This window comes from Haliotis rufescens, unplaced genomic scaffold (genome assembly GCF_023055435.1).
Source record: "Haliotis rufescens isolate VD_foot unplaced genomic scaffold, xgHalRufe1.0.p SCAF_13, whole genome shotgun sequence".
NCBI classification, from domain to species: Eukaryota; Metazoa; Mollusca; class Gastropoda; order Lepetellida; family Haliotidae; genus Haliotis; species Haliotis rufescens.
The window spans coordinates 17936319-17961647 of record NW_025963813.1 but is presented as its reverse complement, the minus strand read 5'-3'; the positions used below and the strand labels follow the sequence as shown (position 1 = coordinate 17961647).

Below are 25329 nucleotides of genomic sequence, written 5' to 3'. Positions count from 1 at the left end.
TCCTGGATCAGCAGTGTGGTGTGCAGTAATCTCATTAAAGGTGTGCACCAACAGTAAAGAATTTATTTGATCATCTTGTCTAAAAAGTTCAGTTTAGGCGTCCTGTAAATTGTCAGATGTTTGAAGTTTCCATGAAAAACCAGCGGTCATGTGCTGTGTTTAAAACGTTTTGTGAACACTGTTAAAAGTAACCTGTTTTTTTTATGGAATTAGCTGTTTGCAGCATAGAGATGTTATAATCCTCAAATTTAAACAAACATCACTAATCTGCTTGATGTTCGGAAGAGCATTGACACTGGAGAATGAGATGTAAATTAACACTGACTAAGGTATGTACAGGTTTGCTATGAGAACTTGTGTGTATCTTTTATGCCATAGAAAGCTAAGATGATACAACTACAAAAATCACACTTGCAAAAGAAACTTAACTTTTCACATATATCTGTATATCATACATTTATGTATAAAATACAAATGTTAGATATTATGTATAGTATGCATTTATATACGCACTTATCCATACATTAGTATCTGCTTAAAAACAGTTAATTAGTTCCCCGACCAGTGGATCCGCGTGCATTCCAGTTATCATTCTCAACTCCCTGAGGAGTATAGCTACCTATGAATGCTATGAATGCTAGAGGGTTTTTACATCCACCTCCCGTTCCCTGCTGGGTGAATGTATCTAAAAAATCTCACCTGTGTGTCTTTTGGCAAACCTCAGAGTTATATAGGGAATCTCACCCTTGTGTCTTTTGGCAAGCCTCAGAGTGATATATAGAATCTCACCCTTGTGTCTTTTGGCAAGCCTCAGAGTTATATAGGGAATCTCACCCTTGTGTCTTTTGGCAAGCCTCTGAGTGATATATAGAATCTCACCCTTGTGTCTTTTGGCAAGCCTCAGAGTGATATATAGAATCTCACCTGTGTGTCTTTTGGGAAGCCTCGGAGTGATATAGGGAATCTCACCCTTGTGTCTTTTGGCAAGCCTCAGAGTTATATAGGGAATCTCACCTGTGTGTCTTTTGGCAAGCCTCAGAGTGATATATAGAATCTCACCCTTGTGTCTTTTGGCAAGCCTCGGAGTGATATATAGAATCTCACCCTTGTGTCTTTTGGCAAGCCTCAGAGTTATATAGGGAATCTCACCCTTGTGTCTTTTGGCAAGCCTCTGAGTGATATATAGAATCTCACCCTTGTGTCTTTTGGCAAGCCTCAGAGTGATATATAGAATCTCACCTGTGTGTCTTTTGGCAAGCCTCGGAGTGATATAGGGAATCTCACCCTTGTGTCTTTTGGCAAGCCTCAGAGTTATATATAGAATCTCACCCTTGTGTCTTTTGGCAAGCCTCGGAGTGATATATAGAATCTCACTTGTGTGTCTTTTGGCAAGCCTCAGAGTGATATATAGAATCTCACCCTTGTGTCTTTTGGCAAGCCTCAGAGTGATATATAGAATCTCACCCTTGTGTCTTTTGGCAAGCCTCGGAGTGATATATAGAATCTCACTTGTGTGTCTTTTGGCAAGCCTCAGAGTGATATATAGAATCTCACCCTTGTGTCTTTTGGCAAGCCTCAGAGTGATATATAGAATCTCACTTGTGTGTCTTTTGGCAAGCCTCAGAGTGATATATAGAATCTCACCCTTGTGTCTTTTGGCAAGCCTCAGAGTGATATATAGAATCTCACCTGTGTGTCTTTTGGCAAGCCTTGGAGTGATATATAGAATCTCACCCTTGTGTCTTTTGGCAAGCCTCGGAGTTATATAGGGAATCTCACCTGTGTGTCTTTTGGCAAGCCTCAGAGTGATATATGGAATCTCACCCTTGTGTCTTTTGGCAAGCCTCGGAGTGATATATAGAATCTCACTTGTGTGTCTTTTGGCAAGCCTCAGAGTGATATATAGAATCTCACCCTTGTGTCTTTTGGCAAGCCTCAGAGTGATATATAGGGAATCTCACCCTTGTGTCTTTTGGCAAGCCTCAGAGTGATATATAGAATCTCACCCTTGTGTCTTTTGGCAAGCCTCAGAGTTATATAGGGAATCTCACCTGTGTGTCTTTTGGCAAGCCTCAGAGTGATATATAGAATCTCACCCTTGTGTCTTTTGGCAAGCCTCAGAGTGATATATAGAATCTCACCCTTGTGTCTTTTGGCAAGCCTCGGAGTGATATATAGAATCTCACTTGTGTGTCTTTTGGCAAGCCTCAGAGTGATATATAGAATCTCACCCTTGTGTCTTTTGGCAAGCCTCGGAGTGATATATAGAATCTCACTTGTGTGTCTTTTGGCAAGCCTCAGAGTGATATATAGAATCTCACCCTTGTGTCTTTTGGCAAGCCTCAGAGTGATATATATAGAATCTCACCCTTGTGTCTTTTGGCAAGCCTCGGAGTGATATATAGAATCTCACCCTTGTGTCTTTTGGCAAGCCTCAGAGTTATATAGGGAATCTCACCTGTGTGTCTTTTGGCAAGCCTCAGAGTGATATATAGAATCTCACCCTTGTGTCTTTTGGCAAGCCTCAGAGTTATATATAGAATCTCACCCTTGTGTCTTTTGGCAAGCCTCTGAGTGATATATAGAATCTCACTTGTGTGTCTTTTGGCAAGCCACAGAGTGATATATAGAATCTCACTTGTGTGTCTTTTGGCAAGCCTCAGAGTGATATATAGAATCTCACCCTTGTGTCTTTTGGCAAGCCTCTGAGTGATATATAGAATCTCACCCTTGTGTCTTTTGGCAAGCCTCAGAGTGATATATAGAATCTCACCTGTGTGTCTTTTGGCAAGCCTCGGAGTGATATAGGGAATCTCACCCTTGTGTCTTTTGGCAAGCCTCAGAGTGATATATAGAATCTCACCCTTGTGTCTTTTGGCAAGCCTCAGAGTGATATAGGGAATCTCACCCTTGTGTCTTTTGGCAAGCCTCAGAGTGATATATAGAATCTCACCCTTGTGTCTTTTGGCAAGCCTCAGAGTGATATATAGAATCTCACCTGTGTGTCTTTTGGCAAGCCTCGGAGTGATATAGGGAATCTCACCCTTGTGTCTTTTGGCAAGCCTCAGAGTGATATATAGAATCTCACCCTTGTGTCTTTTGGCAAGCCTCAGAGTGATATAGGGAATCTCACCCTTGTGTCTTTTGGCAAGCCTCTGAGTGATATATAGAATCTCACCCTTGTGTCTTTTGGCAAGCCTCAGAGTGATATATAGAATCTCACCCTTGTGTCTTTTGGCAAGCCTCAGAGTGATATATAGAATCTCACCTGTGTGTCTTTTGGCAAGCCTCGGAGTGATATAGGGAATCTCACCCTTGTGTCTTTTGGCAAGCCTTGGAGTGATATATAGAATCTCACCCTTGTGTCTTTTGGCAAGCCTCAGAGTGATATAGGGAATCTCACCCTTGTGTCTTTTGGCAAGCCTCAGAGTTATATAGGGAATCTCACTTGTGTGTCTTTTGGCAAGCCTCGGAGTGATATATAGAATCTCACCCTTGTGTCTTTTGGCAAGCCTCAGAGTGATATATAGAATCTCACCTGTGTGTCTTTTGGCAAGCCTCGGAGTGATATAGGGAATCTCACCCTTGTGTCTTTTGGCAAGCCTCAGAGTTATATAGGGAATCTCACCTGTGTGTCTTTTGGCAAGCCTCAGAGTGATATATAGAATCTCACCCTTGTGTCTTTTGGCAAGCCTCAGAGTTATATAGGGAATCTCACCCTTGTGTCTTTTGGCAAGCCTCTGAGTGATATATAGAATCTCACCCTTGTGTCTTTTGGCAAGCCTCAGAGTGATATATAGAATCTCACCTGTGTGTCTTTTGGCAAGCCTCAGAGTGATATATAGAATCTCACCTGTGTGTCTTTTGATATCAAATACATCAACACGGTTTATTCTATCTGCAGTGTTTTATTGTATGATTAAAAAATACTCCCACTTATCTTTTATTCTGAAATAACATTGAACTGGTATTACACAGTGTTTAATACCAAAGCACAGTCATGCTTATGTACTGTGGAAACTGGTCTCTTTCGGCTCTGCCCATTAGTGTGACTGCCCTTTATCCAAGGGAAGCTACTTTAGTGTCTTACATTTAGTGGAGTTTTATCAATGAGGAACAACATCAAAATTTGACAAAAGTATAGGTTAATCTCCTAAGTATAGTTGCACAATTTAATGAATGTTTTTAAGATTCATTGAATGTGTTGAAGCTTTATTTCTCTGAATCAACATCACCCGGAAAGTTTGAATTGTGTGTGAATGATGTCCACCAGCACCAGTCTTTATTTCTCTGAATCAACATCACCCGGAAAGCTTGAATTGTGTGTGAATGATGTCCACCAGCACCAGTCTTTATTTCTCTGAATCAACATCACCCGGAAAGCTTGAATTGTGTGTGAATGATGTCCACCAGCACCAGTCTTTATTTCTCTGAATCAACATCACCCGGAAAGCTTGAATTGTGTGTGAATGATGTCCACCAGCACCAGTCTTTATTTCTCTGAATCAACATCACCCAGAAAGCTTAAATTGTGTGTGAATGATGTCCAACAGCATCAGTCTTTATGTAGGTTTGTTTTACATGTCATATTTGGCAGTCAATTTTGGCTATTGCAGAACACGTTAAAAAAAATTTCTTTGCCAGAATATTGATAGGTCTGTCATCAAATGAACCATTATTTAAACAAATGGAAGGTCTTCTTGTGTATATATGGGTCCTGAGTTGGTCCATACTTGGCATCTGGATTAAGATTTATCAGTGCTCCAGATAGATGCCGTATTGGTGTATTGTGCTGATGAAAACTGTCGTGTCAGTTATGTTTGGCAGCAAACTATGAATGTACAACACAAGTTCTTACCAATGTTATACCAGTACTCATCAGGTCTACAAACGAGCAGTACAGTACTTATTGGTTTGAAATATCTGTCCGGTACTCGCCAGTACCGTGCTCATTTGGTTGAAAAATGATCATGCCTATGTGTTTAGCCAAACATTTGCTTATTCATACCAGGTGAGCTAACTTCCCCTCAGTGATATTTTATTGTTTTTTTTGGTTCAGCAGCTACAGCTTAATGCCTATATTTACATCAATATTTAGCAAGAACTAAGTGTTTTAGTGTATTGATTACAATAGATGCTGCTAAATATCCTTATTTTGCATAAATGTTTAATTTCCATTGACAAGAGGATGCTGCAGTTTTCAGATTCATCACTGAATGACTTGAGTTAAACCTAACGAGTCTTCAGCTCATACAAAGCTTTCAACTTGTATTTTCATGTTGTCTGTTTTGAAAATGGTGGTTTTGAAAATCATTTACCTATTTGAAAATGTTTTGGTGCAGTGTCTGAAAACAAGCCGGGATGGTGACTCATTAATATACGTTGCCTGTCTTGAATGTTATAAGCTGCATTTGTCAATATATGACAGAGTAGATACTCATAATCATGATTATCGTTTTTCTCAGATTTACTTCGCTCTGTGATTTGACATCTACATCTCTAGAATCACAAAGGTAGCTCTTAGTCTCAGGTAAGTGAGTAACATATCACTGTTTCGGTCAAAAATCAATTTATTGTCAGTGTAGCATTTGAATTTTCTACTTGACAGTCGCACAGGTAGGAATAAACTTCACCTGTCCCAAAAAGAATGTTTCCAGCCAGGGGATAGCGAGCAGGCAGCTATATCACTAATACTGGTCTGCTGGTCCAAGTCTAGTGTATTTATTAAAGGAACAGTAACATTAAATAAATGATGGTCCAGTGGTCTATTGTTATTTTGGAAAATAACAAAGTAATTTAAGTTTGTACAGTTTTTTTAAATCATCAATAGATCGACACTAAACTCTAAACAAGACCAGCAGCCTAAACAACCCTGTGTGGTACAGTGGTCCCTTGACTGGTCTCTCGATCTAATTACGCACTCTGATTTGTTATTTGAACCTCTGAAGTTAACCAGCATTAACTTGTCTTTTATTACTGGCATTTGGAAGACACAGAGATTGTTGAATTAGAATGAAGTAATACCATTTAAAACATTTTTGGGTCATTTTTGGTCAGCACCATTGTGTCCAGTAGAAATCCAACAGTCAAGATTCTTCTATGTGCTGGTCCTTTCGACCACTGACAAATATTGGTCAGTGTCAAAAATTGCAAGGCACTGTTTTGTTGTGTTATAATGAGTTTGGAGCTCATCAAAAGCATGGAAGTGGAATTATTGTAAAGGTGAAAAACATTGATTTTATGTTTATAGGGTGATGAGACCTACCCAGGGCACGATTTAAGGAACTTGATTTCACCTCCACAATTGCAAGGTGCATGTTGACATGAAACGCTAGTTGCGATAGTTGACTGAATGTTTGGATCCTGGTGCCATAAACTTATCAAAGTTGAAACACAGATGCATAAGCGAGTCTAAATAAGAAAGATCTTACATCTCCGATGACTGTCATGTGTCACGAAACTGACAACACAATGACATAGTAATTGTATTTTTCGGACATCCACCTTGTGCAGGTAGACGTAAATATTAGGTTGCATTTATCAATAATAGGTTGCACTGGTGCATGTTTTATATAGCTAAATCGAGCCCTGATACCCCTACACATGCTAGGCAAATATCCTCAAAAAAGTGTTATACCCATGAGGCCTGTGATGCTGCAATTTATGTGTGTTAATTTAATTTAAACTTAACGAGTCACAGTGGGACTAAACTTAGGTCTTGTCACGTAGAAGTTGCTACATATATATATATATATTTTATCAGCCTATGTGGCATTTATGAAGATCACTGAAAGAAATGTCACACCCAGCACACTCATCCATGTGAAGGAGGATTTGAAATTGTATAGAGATTTATTTCTTATTATGCACATAGCCTCGTGTTTAAGAGATTATTGATAATTTCATATTGTGTAACTCTCTTTGTCTTCGCCACATCTGTTGTATGGATGGAAAAAATATCCATTGATTTTTTTAGTGTACGGGCCTGTTCTCTTAAATATGTAAAGTTATTCACAAGTGACAATGCTGGCATTTTAGCTTGGATTATTGCTAATGAGTAATCAATGTTAGCAGTTAGGCTGCTGACTGTATCACACAGCGTCCACGATAACTGATGGGACAGTTGACTACAGGTTAACTGAAATGCAAATTTTAACATTTTGTTCAAAGATAGTGATATGTTTTTTGTTTTAGTTCAGGCCATTAGGCCATGGGTAGTGTCATCCCTCCATGTACACTCATCATGCTAAGGGACCAGTTCAAAAGTTCTGTCGGATAAAACTCTTAATTTCTGAAAACTTTTTTGGTGTGTGTGTGTGTGGGTGCGTGCGTGGAGGCGTGCGTGTGTGCGTGTGTGCGTGTCAAAACAGCCTCATGTCAGAATGGCATCAAAAGGTAAAGTTAGAATGGCCACCCGAAAAGCCATTACCGAAAAGTATTCAACGTAATAAGCGCCCAGGGCACTCTTAAACTTAGAAATAGGGGACTTTTATTAGAATATTATTTGGGTGAAAAAAAAAACTGATTTGAAAGATCGTAAATTTTGTGGTTTGTGCTGACTACCTGAAATGTTTATATACGACAGATATATTTTTCTAGAATTTAATTTCCAATAATTAAGGATACTTATAACACACAAGTGCGTATTAAACACGAATAAATAAGTCTTGTGTACATTGATCAATCGGAAGGGGTGCTAATTGGGATTGTTCACTTGCCAATACATTTGCAAATATCGCCGTGGGTGCTTATTAGAGCGGGGCGCTGATTACATCGAATGCGGTGTGTCCATTTTAACTACATCCTGTTAATGGCCCTGCAAGTTTTCCATATGACAGAATCAACTTACTCGATTTCTCAATGTTTTATATGGGTACATGTAGTAACTAATCTGAACCGATCCTATATTTCAATAATATGCAGTTAGTAGTTGTCATTAAATGCATCCTGTCCTCCACCAGGTGGGGTTTTATCGCTGCCGGCTATAGGAGTCAGTTCATCTAGTGCAGTGCGTAATACAGATTTGATATAGATTTGATCTATAAAATCCTACAAATGATTTTTAACACCTAGAAAATAAACTCCACCTAAAAACATTCTGATAAAGCAAGACAAACCACAAGAATCCATGAAAGAGGCCAATAAACTCTGGGAATTCAACATTTTCAGAATTAAACTTTTGAACTGTTCCCTAAAGGTCACCTAAGACCATTCTTGTTTTCAAATTTGTGGAACGAGTTGTAATCTTTGACAGGCTGACTTGTCACTGGTCTGGTTAACTGTCTAAAAGACAACTCACGGGATCGGATGATCAGCCTCACTGACTTGGTTGATGAATGTCATCATGGTCATTGTGTGCCAGTTGCCTTAATTGATGCTCATGATGTCAATCACTGGATTGTCTAGTCCAAACTAAATTATTTACAGATTGCCCTGATATAGACTGATTATTGCTGAGGGTGCAATTAAAAGAAAACAAACTGTATAAATCTACATGACAACAGCAAAAGGCAACTCAGCTACATTGTTTTGTCAAATATGGCTCCATTCCCTTCTCCTCAGAAATGAAGGAGTTAGTCATATTGTGTAAGGAAAGAGGTTAGCAATAGCACCATCCTTAAGTGCACTGAATTGTATTTAAGCTCTCCACTAGGATGGTGAGGGCTTTTGTGGCCCAGTCTGATGTGTTACAGAGTTGCCTCCCTTGGTTGTGCCAGGATTGAGTTCCACTTTGCCTTGTTGTGATGCTTGGTTTGTCAGCACCATACCAGTGCTTTTGGGACTCACCAAAGTGGTGAACATCGGAAAAAGGCTGTCATTCTCTGGTTATTTGTTTTGGTCTGGTAGATTAAACAATAATGTTTATGATGACATTAATGCATGTGTTTTCGTTTAACCCACTTCATGGCCGGCCACAGGTTAGGATGGTTGGTGATACATTCAGTCGCTGGCTGGGCAGGAATGTTTATAGCTCACCATGATATAGCTTGAATATTGCTTGCTGTGGCATTCAACAACATTCACCTCACCATTCCCACTTGGGTCATGCCACACAAGAGGGTGCCCCAAACCCTCTTCTCTCAATCCCGAATGTCAATATTTCACTCTGAGTCTTTGCTCATCCTAAATCCGGGGGCACGGATGGCCAAGTCGTCTAAGGGGCTGCGATTCTCTGTGCACATTTGCGTCCCTTTGGCATGCCAGAAACCTATGACCTGCATCACTTGGGGCTTTCCTCTTACATAAGCTGACACGCCGGAATACTGGTAAAAGCGGCATTGACCCAACTCACTCACTCATCCTAAATCCTGAATATTGCTTAACACAAATCTCAGAAGCACATGTCAGAAATCACTCTACAAAGGCATAATGAAAAGCTGAGGTCAGGTCAGATTGCGGAAGGGGTTGGTTCCTCAGGTTGTTTTCGCATATTTTGGTTGTACGATGAACATTGCCACTTAAATTGGGAAATGAAACTTAAACTGTTATTGTTAGATTAGGATTTGGTGATGTCTGGTACTTTCAAACATGTGGTCATAAAACCGTATTTTTAAATATGTTACGTCAACAGTTAAAACTTTTTCAGGTTTGGCATAGCGATCTATCCAAAAGCCCCAAAATGGCTTATTATGCACAGATTAACACATCCATTTTATGTGAGAACTATTTTAGTTGTGTTACTGTTAATAAATTCAGGACCATGTTGACTCGTTTTCGGCTTAGTTCTCACAATTTAGAAATTGAATGTGGACGACATTATAATCATGATAATATTCCTCGTGAATTTAGAAAATGTAAAGTTGGTAACTTAAACCATATAGAAAATGAATTTCACTTTTTTTTAATTTGCCCAGCTTATACTATAGCCATCTTAGGCAAAGTTACATAAAATCTGAATTGTATATCTTTCCAAATATTCTGAAGTTTAAAACATCGCACGCCCCTATTACGATATGAATACAGCAAAACACTTGTTTTATCCCATTCAATGCTGTAAGAACACAAATACTCCAACTTTGATAATATGCAATTATGTTAAAACTGCTTTTGTTTAAAAAAGCAAAGAAATGTGTTATATTTTATACTATTTGCACCTAAATTGCATTCGTTTGTACAAAAAGGCCCCTGGACTACAAGTACTGAATAAAGTGAAGAAGAGTAATCATTTGTTTTGTAATACCGAGAAGTTTATGAAATCTTTAACCGTCCATAGTTTCATTACAGTAACTTACCTGTGAACCATAAAAAGTTACTCCCAGACGCCATCTTGTTTTCTAGCAGACGAGTCAATATTCATCACGTGACAGGTCAATACTGATCATGAGACGAGTCAATATTCGAGGTCAGTGTCAGTTCCATGATTTGGGGGTCAACTTTGAGATGTATTGTTTCGTCACATCATATGGATTAAGCAATGAAATTACAAGATTCATTATAGAGGAAAAGGAATGATACATGAACACACCGAGATGGGGGCCAGGTTGGCCTAGTCGTCTAAGGAGCCATAATTCGCTGTGTCAAGTTGTATTTGCATAGGTATGCACGAAACCTATGATCGTGGTTCGAATCATGGTTCTCCCCGATTATGTTTCAAGGGTTGTCAGCATCATACATCTGAGAACTGCATCACTTACGGCTTACCTCACACTCACTAAGCTGACACGTCATGATATAAGTGGAATACGGAAGCGGCATGAAATCCAACTCACTCACACTGAGACGTATGTAGATTAAACAATGGACTGACAAGGTGAAATCTCTTTCTGAAACACCAGATTTTTGATCTGCTCAAAAAATGAAATGTTTCCAACTCGTACCAGATTATTTAGACTATTTATTCAATGTGTAATTTGTGATGCATTATGCATGTGATATGCATAGAATGTTATATCATGTGCATGATGGTGGGTAATCATGGTAATGTCACTGCTTGAAAATGATATCCTTAATTCTTGCATCAGTTTGCAAATGTAACGGCTTTCTGCTTGATAGACATGCCGATTAGCATAAGAAATCATAAATTGTTTGCCTACCTGACTAAGATAAGTGGTATATGCTATATGACCTTCACATGTTTGCTTAATGACCCTCAGATGTTTGCTCCATGACCCTCAGATGTTTGCTCCATGACCCTCAGATGTTTGCTTAAAGACCCTCAGATGTTTGCTCCATGACCCTCAGATGTTTGCTCAGTGACCCTCAGATGTTTACTCCATGACCCTCAGATGTTTACTCAATAACCCTCAGATGTTTGCTCCATCACCCTCAGATGTTTGCTCAATGACCCTCAGATGTTTGCTCCATGACCCTCAGATGTTTACTCAATAACCCTCAGATGTTTACTCAATGACCCTCAGTTGTTTGCTCCATGACCCTCAGATGTTTGCTCAATGACCCTCAGATGTTTGCTCCATGACCCTCAGATGTTTACTCAATAACCCTCAGATGTTTGCTCCATGACCCTCAGATGTTTCCTTAGTGACCCTCAGATGTTTGCTCAGTGACCCTCAGATGTTTGCACAGAAGTACAAGTCATAGCTTCCCCTGTACTCCAGTTTGTTCCCATGTAAATGCTGCACAAGTTGCGTAAAATTCAATCCTAGCAACTCCATTACTCTTCTTGTCTTCATGCAAAGTAAAAAGACAATTTTAGGCTAAAGAATCCAATTTTATGTTAAACAAAACAGACCAAATGTTTTGAGAGAAAGATTTATAAATAGAAGGGTGTTATCATTAAGGTATCCAAGTACAGCAGGACCAAGTAAACAGCAATAGCAGATATAACAGATGATCTCCTAGCAGCATGTAGCACCTTCCTTATGGTATTGGAATAGACAGAGTAGGATGCTACATGTCACTGTAAGGAGCTTTTCAAAATATATGTGCACTTAGTGACATTGAGTTTGTTTGCTTGAGCTTGACAAGATTAGGGGAAAAGTACCGTATTTTTGTAGATGAAATCAAACTAACAAGGTGTATGGAATGACATTCCTGGATCAGAATGTGCCAAGAAAACCATAGAGGTACCATCATTCCTACCCGTGGAGACCAGGATAAGAGTGTGTCTTCAGCAGCTAATTCTTGTTGAAAGAGGTGACAGCGAGATCTGGTGGTCAGACTCGCTGACTTGGTTGATGCATGTCATCGTATCCCAATTGCGAAGATGCTCAGGATGTCAATCACTGGATTGTCTGATCCAGTCTCAATTATTAACAGACCGCCATCACATCCCTGGAGTATTGCTGAGTGCAGCATTGAACAACAAATTATCCTTCCTAATGTAATCTGCGTCTCTTCTTAATTGCTCTCTCCATGACTTCCAGCTGTTTTCATTTCTTTAACTGACACTTTCCGTTGCCCTGTTTTCAGACTGACACACAATGGGAGACAGTGATGTTTCCATCCTCAAGGAGGAGCTGGCCCAGAAAGATGGCAACTTGATGAAAGCTGTAGAAATTGGGAAGGCTCTCCTGGAAGAAAACTCACAGCTGAAGGAGCAAATTGAAGATGTTGCTAAGAACTATTCCAAGAAAGTGGAGGTATGGTCACACCTTGATGGTTGTCTTGCAACCTCTATACCTCCAGGGCTCGCAGTTCGCTAAACCTACACGAGCCTCTGGATCCATCCCCGTAGTTCTTGCAATCTCCGATCTCCCACCCTTGATTACCAGTTGCCAATTTGATTGGCTACGCTGCTAGGTCTAACGTTCCAATCATAATGCGAGTTACAAACCAGTCTCAATGTTGGGTTGGCGATATCAACAACATGGGGCCAGTCCTATTGATTATGATCAAGTTTGCGAAAACTTCAACATTGAAAAAGTGACTGACATGCAAAATAAAGCCCTAAAAAATACATAAATATTTTTGGGGAAAGGATGTCTTCATGTCCATTAAAACTGGCAGTGGCTTTGGTTTCTAGGTAATACGAGTTACCTCCCTTTCCCTTATCCCGACATTTGATTGGTCAGTCAAGTGTTAATGTAAATCAAGGGTGGGAAATTTGCGATAGGTTGTACGTTTTACCGAAATGCAAACCCTGGAGATAGAGAGGATGGTTGTCTCATGGCTACTGATACATGATTTGCACCATTGAGTACTTACTAGGGGGGACTGGGGGCACTGGTGGTCCAGTCGTTTAAGGCGCCGCGATTCGCTGTGCAGAGTCGCATCCCTTGGGCGCGCCAGAAACCTATGATTGTGGGTTCGAATCCCGGTTCGCCCCGATTATGTTTCAAGGTTTGTCAGCACCATACCCGTGCTCGTGGGTTTCACCGAAGTGGCAAACGTCTGAGACCTGCATCACTTCGGGCTTTCTTCCCACATTAAGCTGATGCGCCGCGACATAACTGGAATAATGTTAAAAGCGGCGTTAAACCCAACTCACTCACTCACTCACTACTAGGGGTGACTATTGGTCTGGAAATCACTATTGCGATAACTATTGATATTGCAAGCAACTATTGCGATAAATATCGATAGTTTTCAGTGTATTTTAGATGGATTTTAGTGTTGAATTAAAAATTGGAACTGAAGTTTCCTTTGAATATGATAACTATAACAACAAATAAAAAGTAAAGTTTGAGATATGACTGATTTGTTTTTTCTTTTCACCAAATTCTGAATGTAAATTTTGTGTAAATCTCTCTCCAGCGAGTTTTACAATATATAGGCAGGTTACTCACAAACTAATTATCTTTAGATAGCGACAGACGTGGTTCTGTCATTACCACGCAGCCATTGTAATCGGTGGGCAATAAGGCTCCCATCACTGTGACTGCAAAAGTGCATCCCATGCCGAAATCAACAATACTGGAGGATATTGTGCGTATCGTAATTGCTCAGATGGGAGTAGCTCAGGCGCAGGCCATAATCAAGTCAGCACCAATGAGCTTTGTGTCTCGGACCAGCGCCAAGCGCTGAGACTATCTACTAAACAGGCGCCGCTACAATAACATCAGCCCCAGGGCTTACAGCGTGCAATGTTACGCAGGCAATGCATGGTCAGCTAAGCACTGTCCCAACAACTTATCCAGCGCAGCAGATGTTACTCAAGCATCAATACCGTTCCAGGACACTAATTGAATGCAAAACTCCATGCAGTCCATGTGGCAGCAGGTTATGGCACACCTGTATCCTGCGCCCATGCCCATGCCTATGTATCAGTGCCTGTGTCAGTTACACCCATGGCAAGGGGCTTAGCGCCTACCCCGGCACCTAATGTCTACAGTACGCCTATTGCACGTCATAGTACAGTGCATTCATTGCTATATACTATGCTACATCGACGCATGACTCCCTATCACTAGGTGGTTCATCCATGCCCTCTGTCAGAGGTAGCGCTACGCACTGGAGCAGAAGCCGATCACTGTCTAGACAAACACGTCAACACCGTTTTGATTGTCATACTCTTCATTGGCGAAGATGGGGATTCCTTGGTAGAATGGAATACACACCTCAGCTAAGTGCAAGTACCCCATTGGGTAGCGGACCGTCTCATATCAGTGCCTTCCCCTGGTAACAGGGTGGATAAAAAGGACACCACATCTACCTGGGATTCTGAGTTCAAGCCCAGGCTGCTACGGCAACCCTGGTCATCTACTTCTCTGTTTAATGAACAGATGACAGACATGTATGCCAAAGTTTCTAGTTACGCTCGAGATTAGACAGCGCTTAAGGCTTTAGAGCATGTCTCTCACAGTCTATCCCAGTGAGCAGGCAAGTCAGGCAATTATAACACCGGGCTGGTACCCAAGAAGGACAAGATGAGAATGATTCACAATCTCTCTGTCTTCAACGAACATTACTTGAAGCGTCCACTCAACTTCCACCTCACCACGTTGAGACTGCTCAGAACCAGCATAAAGGTGGTCGATTCCTTGATCAATCTCGACTTGCAGGATGCACCACCAACTCATGACGTACGTCTCCCTGTTACCAGATCCCCAGGCTTAGGTGGTATACGGGTTCACCGCCCTACTACTGTGTCACCACAATTCCTAGCCAAATACCTGCTACATCTGCGTACCCATAGAAAGGTATCACCATTACTATGTATTTGGTTGCACTTAACACAGTGTTGGCTGTTCCGGAAAATCGAAAGATGGGGACTACAGGTCTGGGGACTACAGGCCCTTCTACGTTCATTCAGGTTTGAGGATCAGAAGACCATGTTCCGCTCACCTGCTTGGGATTTGAATGTCCTACTTTGAGGTTTGCGAGGGCCCTCCTTCGAGCCTCTCTATGCATCCTCGTTTTATGACCTCACCAAGAAAACAATATTTTTCTTGGCTTTAGCCACGGCGGCACGGGTGAGCGAGCTACATGCGATCGACATCACCCAGGTATGCTTTGAGCCATCCCACCAATATCAACAATTGTGGGGGCTGAAGGTAAGGGTGAACTTCTCCTTTGCCCAGTGCGAGCACTTTGAGTTTTCATCCGCCGCTCCAAGACTAGGATTGGTTCGAGGAGTGGTGATTTATACCCGTGTCTCCTACGTCAACGTCGGAAGTAAGTCGCAACACCATATCCCTATGGTTACGCCGATTCATGCTTCCGGCTTACGAGATCGCCAAACTGGATCCCCAGAGAGCGAATAACCCTCATGAGATCAGGGCGCTAGCCTCTACCATGGCTTTACACAGCAACTGTTCTATTAGAACAACTATGGAAGAATGTTTTTGGAGGTCTGACACAATTTTTCGCTAGTCATTATCTTAGCATTGTGGCTCTCAAGGATGTCAAAGGCGTACCATAATGGCGTTTTTCTGAACTATTCCGCTTCATGTTTTATCGACCAACTTGGGTCGTGTTTTCAGGGTGTGAATTATTGAGGTTTTTCTGTATTTCTGAAGGTTTACCCACCTCCAAACTGTCCGATACAGATGCCTTAAGGAGTAATGCAAGATAAGTAAAAAAAATCGTTAACTGAGGGTGTAAATTGAGAAGGTGCCAGTACTAAATCCAGTTAATCACTTGCCTTCAATTCTTTACTGCTTGGGTGGTAGGGTAGCCTTGTGGTTAAAGCATTCACTTGTCACACCGAAAACCCAGGTTCTAATCCTGACATGGGTACAATGTGTGAAGCCCATTTCTGGTGTCCCCTGCCGTGATATTGCTTGAATATTGCTTAAAGCAGCGTAAAAACCTCACTCACTCACTCATTCACTCACTCACTCACTCACTCACTCACTCACTCACTCACTCACTCACTCTTTACTGCCCCTTTGTTTTGCTGCGCATGGCCACAGCTGTTTTGATAGGCTGATTAGTAGCACGTGACCATCTCTGAAATTAACAGTTCGTTATAAACATAAAGATTGTCGTTGACAGTATGCCAGGACTACAAAGTAAGTTCGCTATATCCGCTATGTTGTTTTTGCGTGTTACATGATAAAATGTACAGCAATTAGAGGGGAGCCAAAAACAATTATGTCCGTCAGTTCATTATAAGCGTGTTCATTATGAATGCAGTTTACTGTAGTTTTCTTTTAGGTATTCAATGCTTTTATTTCCTTGGGTCAGTGTACTGGCAATTTGTTAACTGGTGTATAGACCTTTTTTAAAAACAATTCTGCATGAAAGGCTGATTTTGGTGACTTAAGTTTCAATCGTACTATGAAAACTGACAGACTGCAGTAAGAAAACTGTTATATGTCTACAATACACAAGCAATCAGATTATGTAACCCAAAATAGGAAACAACAATATACAGATGAGATAAAGCTGCTGAAACCATGGAAACGGCTGCACTGAAACACACAAACCACAGCCTTTCAAACAAGTCATGCACAGAACAGGAAGGAAGTTGACCGTCATGTCGCGAGGATCAACAAACAGCGAGTGAATATACATAGTACAGCACTAATATATTAATACACATGTAGACTTTTCTATATTAGTGCTGTAAGATGTATATATATTAACTGTTTGTTGATCCTCCTGACAACTTCCTTCTTGTTCTGTGCATGCCTAGTTTGGGAGGTTGCGGTCTGTTTTATTGCTTCTGTTTCCATGTTTTCAGCAGTATGCTCTCATCTTTATCATATTGTCGGGGGGCACTGGTGGCCCAGTCGTCTAAGGCGCTGCGATTCACTATGCAGATTTGCATCCCTTGGGCACGCCAGAAACCTATGATTATGGGCTTGAATCCTGGTTCACCCCGATTATGTTTCTAGGTTTGTCAGCACCATACCCGTGCTCGTGGGTTTCACCAAAGTGGTAAACGTTTGAGACCTGCATCACTTCGTGCTTTCCTCCCACATGAAGCTGACACGCCTCGATATAACTTGAATACTGTTAAAAGCGGCGTTAAACCCAACTCACTCACTCACTCACTATCGTGTTGTCTCTTAGTACTGGGTTACATACTCACCGTTTTATGTTTCCGATTCCTTGTGTATTGTAGCATGACCAGACGGATTGTGTGTTATTGAACATGAACAGCCTGGTTGATGATGCTACAAGCCAGTGCCGTTGCCTTGCCCTATCTGTTTTCTTGCCGTGATACAGCTGGAATATTGTTGACTGCAGCACAAAAGAAAGAAAATGATTGAAGTTAAAGTACTGATGTTGTTAACATGAGTTATGATGACGTTTGACCATGTCTGTTGTCTTGTGTGTTCAGGCCAAGGAGCAGGAGCTGTATAGTCTTCAGATGAAGTACGACCAGAAAGCCAGTCTGGAGAAGTGGTACAATGAAGAGATCACGTCTCTCAAACAGGAGATGGCAGTTCAAAGGGAGAGAATCACTGACGAACTTGAAGCAAAGCTTCACCAGGAAGCTGGACAGTTTAGAAAACAGGTTGTACCCTACATGTATGCTTCATAATAGAGTTCAGTTGTCATTGCTGATGTTGGTCGTACAATACATGTATGCTTCACAGTAGAGTTCAGTTGTCATTGTTAATTATAAAATTGTAGTGGAGGCGTGGTGCTTAGTGTGGAACTTCCAGCTAAATTGAAAAGCCATTTTAACTATTTGTTGTCATGGTTACAGATAAGCCATCTTCAGGCAGACCTTGAGTTGTCCCAGAATGCCGAGCGTCAGTTGAGAGAGCATGTGAAGCAGCTTGAGGATCTGGTGAAGGAGCAGATGAATGAGACGACCAACATCTCCCGGTCCTTCTACAGCGAGGAACTGGGACAGGCTCAGCAAGAGATAGTCACACTGCAGAATGACAAGGTAGGGAGCTAGGACAGGCACCACATGGGGATAGTCACAAAGTAGAATGACAAGGTAGGGAGCTAGGACAGGCACCACATGGGGATAGTCACAAAGTAGAATGACAAGGTAGGGAGCTAGGACAGGCACCACATGGGGATAGTCACACTGCAGAATGACAAGGTAGGGAGCTAGGACAGGCACCACATGGGGATAGTCACAAAGTAGAATGACAAGGTAGGGAGCTAGGACAGGCACCACATGGGGATAGTCACACTGCAGAATGACAAGGTAGGGAGCTAGGACAGGCACCACATGGGGATAGTCACAAAGTAGAATGACAAGGTAGGGAGCTAGGACAGGCACCACATGGGGATAGTCACACTGCAGAATGACAAGGTAGGGAGCTGGGACAGGCACAGCAAGAGATAGTCACACTGCAGAATGACAAGGTAGGGAGCTAGGACAGGCACCACATGGGGATAGTCACAAAGTAGAATGACAAGGTAGGGAGCTAGGACAGGCACCACATGGGGATAGTCACACTGCAGAATGACAAGGTAGGGAGCTAGGACAGGCACCACATGGGGATAGTCACAAAGTAGACTGACAAGGTAGGGAGCTAGGACAGGCACCACATGGGGATAGTCACACTGCAGAATGAACAGGTAGGGAGCTAGGACAGGCACCACATGGGGATAGTCACACAGTAGAATGACAAGGTAGGGAGCTGGGACAGGCACCACATGGGGATAGTCACTGTACAATGACAAGGTAGAGAGCTGGGACAGGCACCACATGGGGATAGTCACACTGTAGAATGACAAGGTAGGGAGCTAGGACAGGCACCGCATGGGGATAGTCACACTGCAGAATGACAAGGTAGGGAGCTAGGACAGGCACCGCATTGGGATAGTCACACTGCAGAATGACAAGGTAGGGAGCTAGGACAGGCACCACATGGGGATAGTCACACTGCAGAATGACAAGGTAGGGAGCTAGGACAGGCACCACATGGGGATAGTCACAATGCAGAATGACAAGGTAGGGAGCTAGGACAGGCACCACATGGGGATAGTAACACAGTAGAATGACAAGGTAGGGAGCTGGGACAGGCACCACATGGGGATAGTCACACAGTAGAATGACAAGTAAGAGAGCTAGGACAGGCACCACATGGGGATAGTCACACAGTAGAATGACAAGGTAGGGAGCTGGGACAGGCACCACATGGGGATAGTCACACTGTAGAATGACAAGGTAGGGAGCTAGGACAGGCACCACATGGGGATAGTCACACAGTAGAATGACAAGGTAGAGAGCTAGGACAGGCACCCCATGGGGATAGTCACACTGTAGAATGACAAGGTAGGGAGTTGGGACAAGCACCACATGGGGATAGTCACACTGTAGAATGACAAGGTAGGGAGCTAGGACAGGCACCACATGGGGATAGTCACACTGCAGAATGACAAGGTATGGAGCTGGGACAGGCACCCCATGGGGATAGTCACACTGCAGAATGACAAGGTAGGGAGTTGGGAGCGGCACCACATGGGGATAGTCACACTGTAGCATGACAAGGTAGGGAGCTAGGACAGGCACCACATGGGGATAGTCACACTGCAGAATGACAAGGTAGGGAGCTAGGACAGGCACCACATGGGGATAGTCACACAGTAGAATGACAAGGTAGGGAGCTGGGACAGGCACCACATGGGGATAGTCACACTGTAAAATGACAAGGTAGGGAGCTAGGACAGGCACCCCATGGGGATAGTCACACTGCAGAATGACAAGGTAGGGAGCTAGGACAGGCACCACATGGGGATAGTCACACTTCAGAATGACAAGGTAGAGAGCTAGGACAGGCACCCCATGGGGATAGTCACACTGCAGAATGACAAGGTAGGGAGCTGGGACAGGCACCACATGGGGATAGTCACACAGTAGAATGACAAGGTAGAGAGCTGGGACAGGCACCACATGGGGATAGTCACACAGTAGAATGACAAGGTAGGGAGCTGGGACAGGCACCACATGGGGATAGTCACACAGTAGAATGACAAGGTAGAGAGCTAGGACAGGCACCACATGGGGATAGTCACACAGTAGAATGACAAGGTAGAGAGCTAGGACAGGCACCCCATGGGGATAGTCACACTGTAGAATGACAAGGTAGGGAGTTGGGACAAGCACCACATGGGGATAGTCACACAGTAGAATGACAAGGTAGGGAGCTGGGAAAGGCACCCCATGGGGTTAGTCACACTGCAGAATGACAAGGTAGGGAGCTGGGACAGGCACCACATGGGGATAGTCACACTGTAGAATGACAAGGTAGGGATTTGGGAGGTACCCCATGGGGATAGTCACACAGTAGAATGACAAGGTAGGGAGCTAGGACAGGCACCACATGGGGATAGTCACACAGTAGAATGACAAGGTAGGGAGTTGGGAGCGGCACCACATGGGGATAGTCACACTGCAGAATGACAAGGTAGGGAGCTAGGACAGGCACCACATGGGGATAGTCACACAGTAGAATGACAAGGTAGAGAGCTGGGACAGGCACCCCATGGGGATAGTCACACTGCAGAATGACAAGGTAGGGAGCTAGGACAGGCACCACATGGGGATAGTCACACAGTAGAATGACAAGGTAGGGAGTTGGGAGCGGCACCACATGGGGATAGTCACACAGTAGAATGACAAGGTAGGGAGCTAGGACAGGCACCACATGGGGATAGTCACACAGTAGAATGACACGGTAGAGAGCTGGGACAGGCACCACATGGGGATAGTCACACAGTAGAATGACAAGGTAGAGAGCTAGGTCAGGCACCCCATGGGGATAGTCACACTGTAGAATGACAAGGTAGTTGGGACAAGCACCACATGGGGATAGTCACACTGTAGAATGACAAGGTAGGGAGTTGGGACAAGCACCACATGGGGATAGTCACACTGCAGAATGACAAGGTAGGGAGCTGGGACAGGCACCCCATGGGGATAGTCACACTGCAGCATGACAAGGTAGAGAGCTAGGACAGGCACCACATGGGGATAGTCACACTGCAGCATGACAAGGTAGGGAGTTGGGAGCGGCACCACATGGGGATAGTCACACAGTAGAATGACAAGGTAGGGAGCTAGGACAGGCACCACATGGGGATAGTCACACAGTAGAATGACAAGGTAGGGAGCTAGGACAGGCACCACATGGGGATAGTCACACAGTAGAATGACAAGGTAGGGAGCTAGGACAGGAGCCCCAAATGCCCTTCTTTTTCGCATGTTCTAAGATAGCTGGCCCTTTTGCCCTTGTGTTAAGTAGTATGCCTTTCATTAGGGCAACATTTGAAAGCGCTCATGTTATTGTGGAGAATGGAGATGAACCTACTGTAGATTAGATACATCTTGTTTATACAATTGAAATCTACAGTTCATCTTCCCGAGGCAAGGGAGTTAACTGACTGTTAAAGTCCAGTTTCCATCCTTGCCGAACTATGCTGGAATTCCAGAGTTACAGTTTGGCCCGATTAACGAGTCTATGCATAGTCCAATCAAAATCGCGCAACGAACTAGACATCCGGTTCGTAAATACATGGATTTCAGCATGCAGATTTCCGTCCACTACTGGATTTGCTAAGCATGTGTACTGTCAACTGGGCGTAGACAGATATTTGCAAATCTTTACATGTTTTTAGTCAAGGTGCTCAAATGATTTGATGCACCTCACGAGGTAAGACCTGTTTTATTAAAACACCAATCTTGATTATCAATCAGATCGTCTTGACTGGGCGCCGCCATTTTGTTTGAAGCAAATGCAAGTGAGATGAGAGGTGGAATCTGATTGGCCAATAGGAGGGACATTGAAGGGACATGACTCATAATAACCATGGTGGCACTACTATTGATTCCAGCATAGTTCAGCAAGTGTGGAAACTGGAATTTTGTAGTCAGTTAACTCCCCTGCCTCGGGAAGATGCCTACAGTAGACTACCTCAAATTTCAAAACACATGTTAATCACTTGAAAATTTCCTAAGTCTTAAGCAAGGCATGTTTAGTTTCAATGGTAAATAAAGCTCTATGCTTTTTGTGTGTCTCAGACAGCCTTGAAGACCCAGATGATTGAGATTGAAGCGGAACTGAGACATTACAAAGAGGAGCGAGAACTACTCCGGTCTCATCTGTGCAGCAAGGACGAGGAAATTGAGGATCTGCAGTGTCAAGTGACTTCATACTGCAACAACCAGGAGGTGAGCAGGCGTCACGTGTGTCCTCTCTCACAGACTACACTGTATGGCACCGGGGCTAACTTAGGCCTATTAATGTTCAGAACTCTCAGTGAAAATATTATCCATATTATTGATAGTAATTGAGTGCGTAACATTCCACAATCAGCAATATTCAAGCATGTAATTTGGTACATGTCTTAAGGTAGGGCATTGAAGTGGTAAGGTTTTCAGCAACTTGATTGAAGGCAAGGTCACTGGAATGTCCTCAACCAGCGCCTGTGTTTGTATGTCATGTTTGTTGGAGCTTTTACTTTTGTCTTCAACAAGAAAGAATCCAGCATATGAAATTGAGGGTCAAGTTTTTTAACCTTGAAAGGCATATGCTTCCATATGAAGGTTGCTAGAAACTTCGGACTGTTGTCTTGCGTGTGGGCATATGTTTTTCCAAACCAGAAATAATGCCATAAAACTAGAAGTGCTTATTTTAGGGAAGCTGGAGGCACAGGACTCAGGTGTACTGCATTTAACAATATTGGGAGGAAAGATCAATATTGCCAGATGTTGGTGAGGTCAGCTGTCCCCTGATTTGGTGCAGTCATAATTGGCTGTGGAACATGTTTCTGGTGGGAATGTTTGGGGGCATTGGGGGAAAGGGTGGGGATGGGGCTGCTTCTGTTTTTGAATGTATCCTGTCTAATGATCCCTGCCACGAAGTTTGCTTCTCAAAGGGGACAAATTTTCTCAAGAATTATGTAAATCCAAGAAAGGAAGTTTACACACTGATGTTACCGGTCATGATCTCAAATGAATTCGAAAATTGGTGTTGTAAATTCATTTTTGCAGAGTTATGGCCCTTGCTTCAGCTTAGTGCATTCTGCGTAAAATGTTGACAAGTTTTCTCAGAAACTGCTGAAGTAACATGAATGAAAGTCTGCATGCTTATCTAAGAAACGCTTGTCAAGACTGAGTTGGAAAATTGGTCCCCTCAATACTGTGCTAAGTCAGTGAGGAGAGACGGAGAGGGTGTTGTCACTGGCACTGGAGCAAAGCTTTGGTGGTGAGTTGTCCTGTGGTGTTATGCCAATAGAAGTCTTGATTGTGTCAGGCTGTACTGGCCACATGAGAACATGCTTTGCAGTGGCTCACAGATTGTCACCAGGAGTGTACAAAGAAGGATGGTTCATCATGTTTGGTTTTGCAGAGGTTCCATGTGGAGATCCTGGACTTGAAGGCCCAGCTGGAAGCTCTGAGGATGGAGGCTAGCAGCCACGACTCCAAGGGCAACTCTCTCTTCTCTGAGGTATGTGGGACAGCCGTTCACACAAGTTGGGAATGGATTTCATGTGATATTTTTGGGGAACAAGGTAACAACACTACTGTAAATTATTCATCATATTGTATATAAGATAGCTACGTGGTAAATTGCAAAGAACAATTAAGAACGAGGCATGGTTTATTTCACGATAAATCATTGTTCCGTCATGACGTTATTTCAGACGATTCAAACATATGCTCGCAATTGATGACATAGTATATTTGACGACGTTATATTTGAGAGGGAAATGTCTAGCAAGTTGTTCCCCATGGATGTAGCTGGGGTACGCAGATAAACACAGGGGCTAAACAATTGTATCCAAGAGTGGGAGAAATATGACAATCATTACTAGGAGAAAAGGAACAGATAATCGATGTGAGGATTGTGAGAACATACAGGAAATATCAAACATAACCCACCCGTTCATAAAATGGACTTGTCCGACATTGCTGAGGTCGGATTCTGTTCAGGGAATCATCATTATTAAAACTAAGGTAACTTTATTCAGCTTGCACATTTGATTAACATCCTTAAAGAGACTCATATCTCATAAAAACGGAGTGGTTGCGCCCCTCTTGGTTTATATTCCCTGCTGAGTTTTATTGTACAATAAACAACTCCCACTTGCTGTTTATTTCTTTAATAGTGTTGAAGGTAACCACACATCATTGCACCTTGTTTAGAAGGGTGATGATTTCATTCTTGTAACTAGTTGCTTGTCAGAGTATCAGGTGAGCTACAGTCCACAGGTGTCAGGTTCTGTAAACGCAGGGATGAAAGTTAGTACTGTCTCACTAGCCCAGCCCAGTTGTGTCAATGTAACAGGTATCCCAAGGGCAAGAAGACGTTCAAACATTGGGGGGGGGTATTGCTTTTCGTTATCACTAGTAGAGGTTCTTGGTGAATATCCCATAGGGGTGACTATTGGTCTGGATATCACTATTGCGATAACCATTGATATTGCAAGCAACTATTGTGATAAATATTAATAGCTTTCAGTTTATCATTTTAGATGGATTTTAGAGTTGAATTAAACCTTGGAACCGAAGTTTCAATTGAATGTGATAACCATAACAACATATAGAAAGTAAAGTTTGAGATATGACTGATTTGTTTTTTCTTTACCCTAATAATTTAAGAAAGAATCTTCCACAATACCATGTGTAAATTGCTACCACTCATGATCAAAAGAAAAACAAATTTGAACAGCATTGCATGTATTTTATTGAAACTGTAAAACTATGGTAAATACAATCAAAACTATTGATATTCCTGACTGAAATCAATAGTATTGATCAGAAGCTGATTTAACAATCGTTTTTTTACTTTAAGTGCTTACCAATAGCAATTCATATCGATATTTCGATTTATCGTCCCCCCTAATATACCATTCTGTTAATGTCTCCACAAAAAGCACTTCATCAATGACGCTGAAACATGACAAGCTAGTTTCCACCGATGGTAATTTGGTCAAGAGGATAAGCTCCTTATATGTCCTCGAAAAATGCCTTCTGAGTTTTAAACTTCAAGCCTGATAAAGCAGATCCGGGTTAGAATAGGTCTTCAGCAACCAATGCTGCCGTAAAAGGCGACTATGCTTGTCATA

At 42.4% G+C, this 25329-nt stretch overlaps 1 protein-coding gene across 2 annotated transcripts in view; it reads left to right on the top strand.

The window, feature by feature from the left end:
* The window catches only part of LOC124132235 (protein Spindly-A-like), a 47049-nt gene that overhangs the window by 10459 nt on the left and 11261 nt on the right, over positions 1-25329 (top strand). The window contains exons 2-7 of one of the 2 annotated variants that reach the window (XM_046496024.2): positions 5466-5530; positions 12370-12539; positions 17630-17806; positions 18002-18187; positions 22280-22429; positions 23610-23708. In XM_046496024.2, coding sequence (XP_046351980.2) covers positions 12381-12539; positions 17630-17806; positions 18002-18187; positions 22280-22429; positions 23610-23708 — 771 coding nt within the window. In that variant the 5' untranslated portion in view covers positions 5466-5530; positions 12370-12380. The remainder of the gene's footprint in view (positions 1-5465; positions 5531-12369; positions 12540-17629; positions 17807-18001; positions 18188-22279; positions 22430-23609; positions 23709-25329) is intronic. The other variant, XM_046496025.2, reaches the window with a different exon arrangement.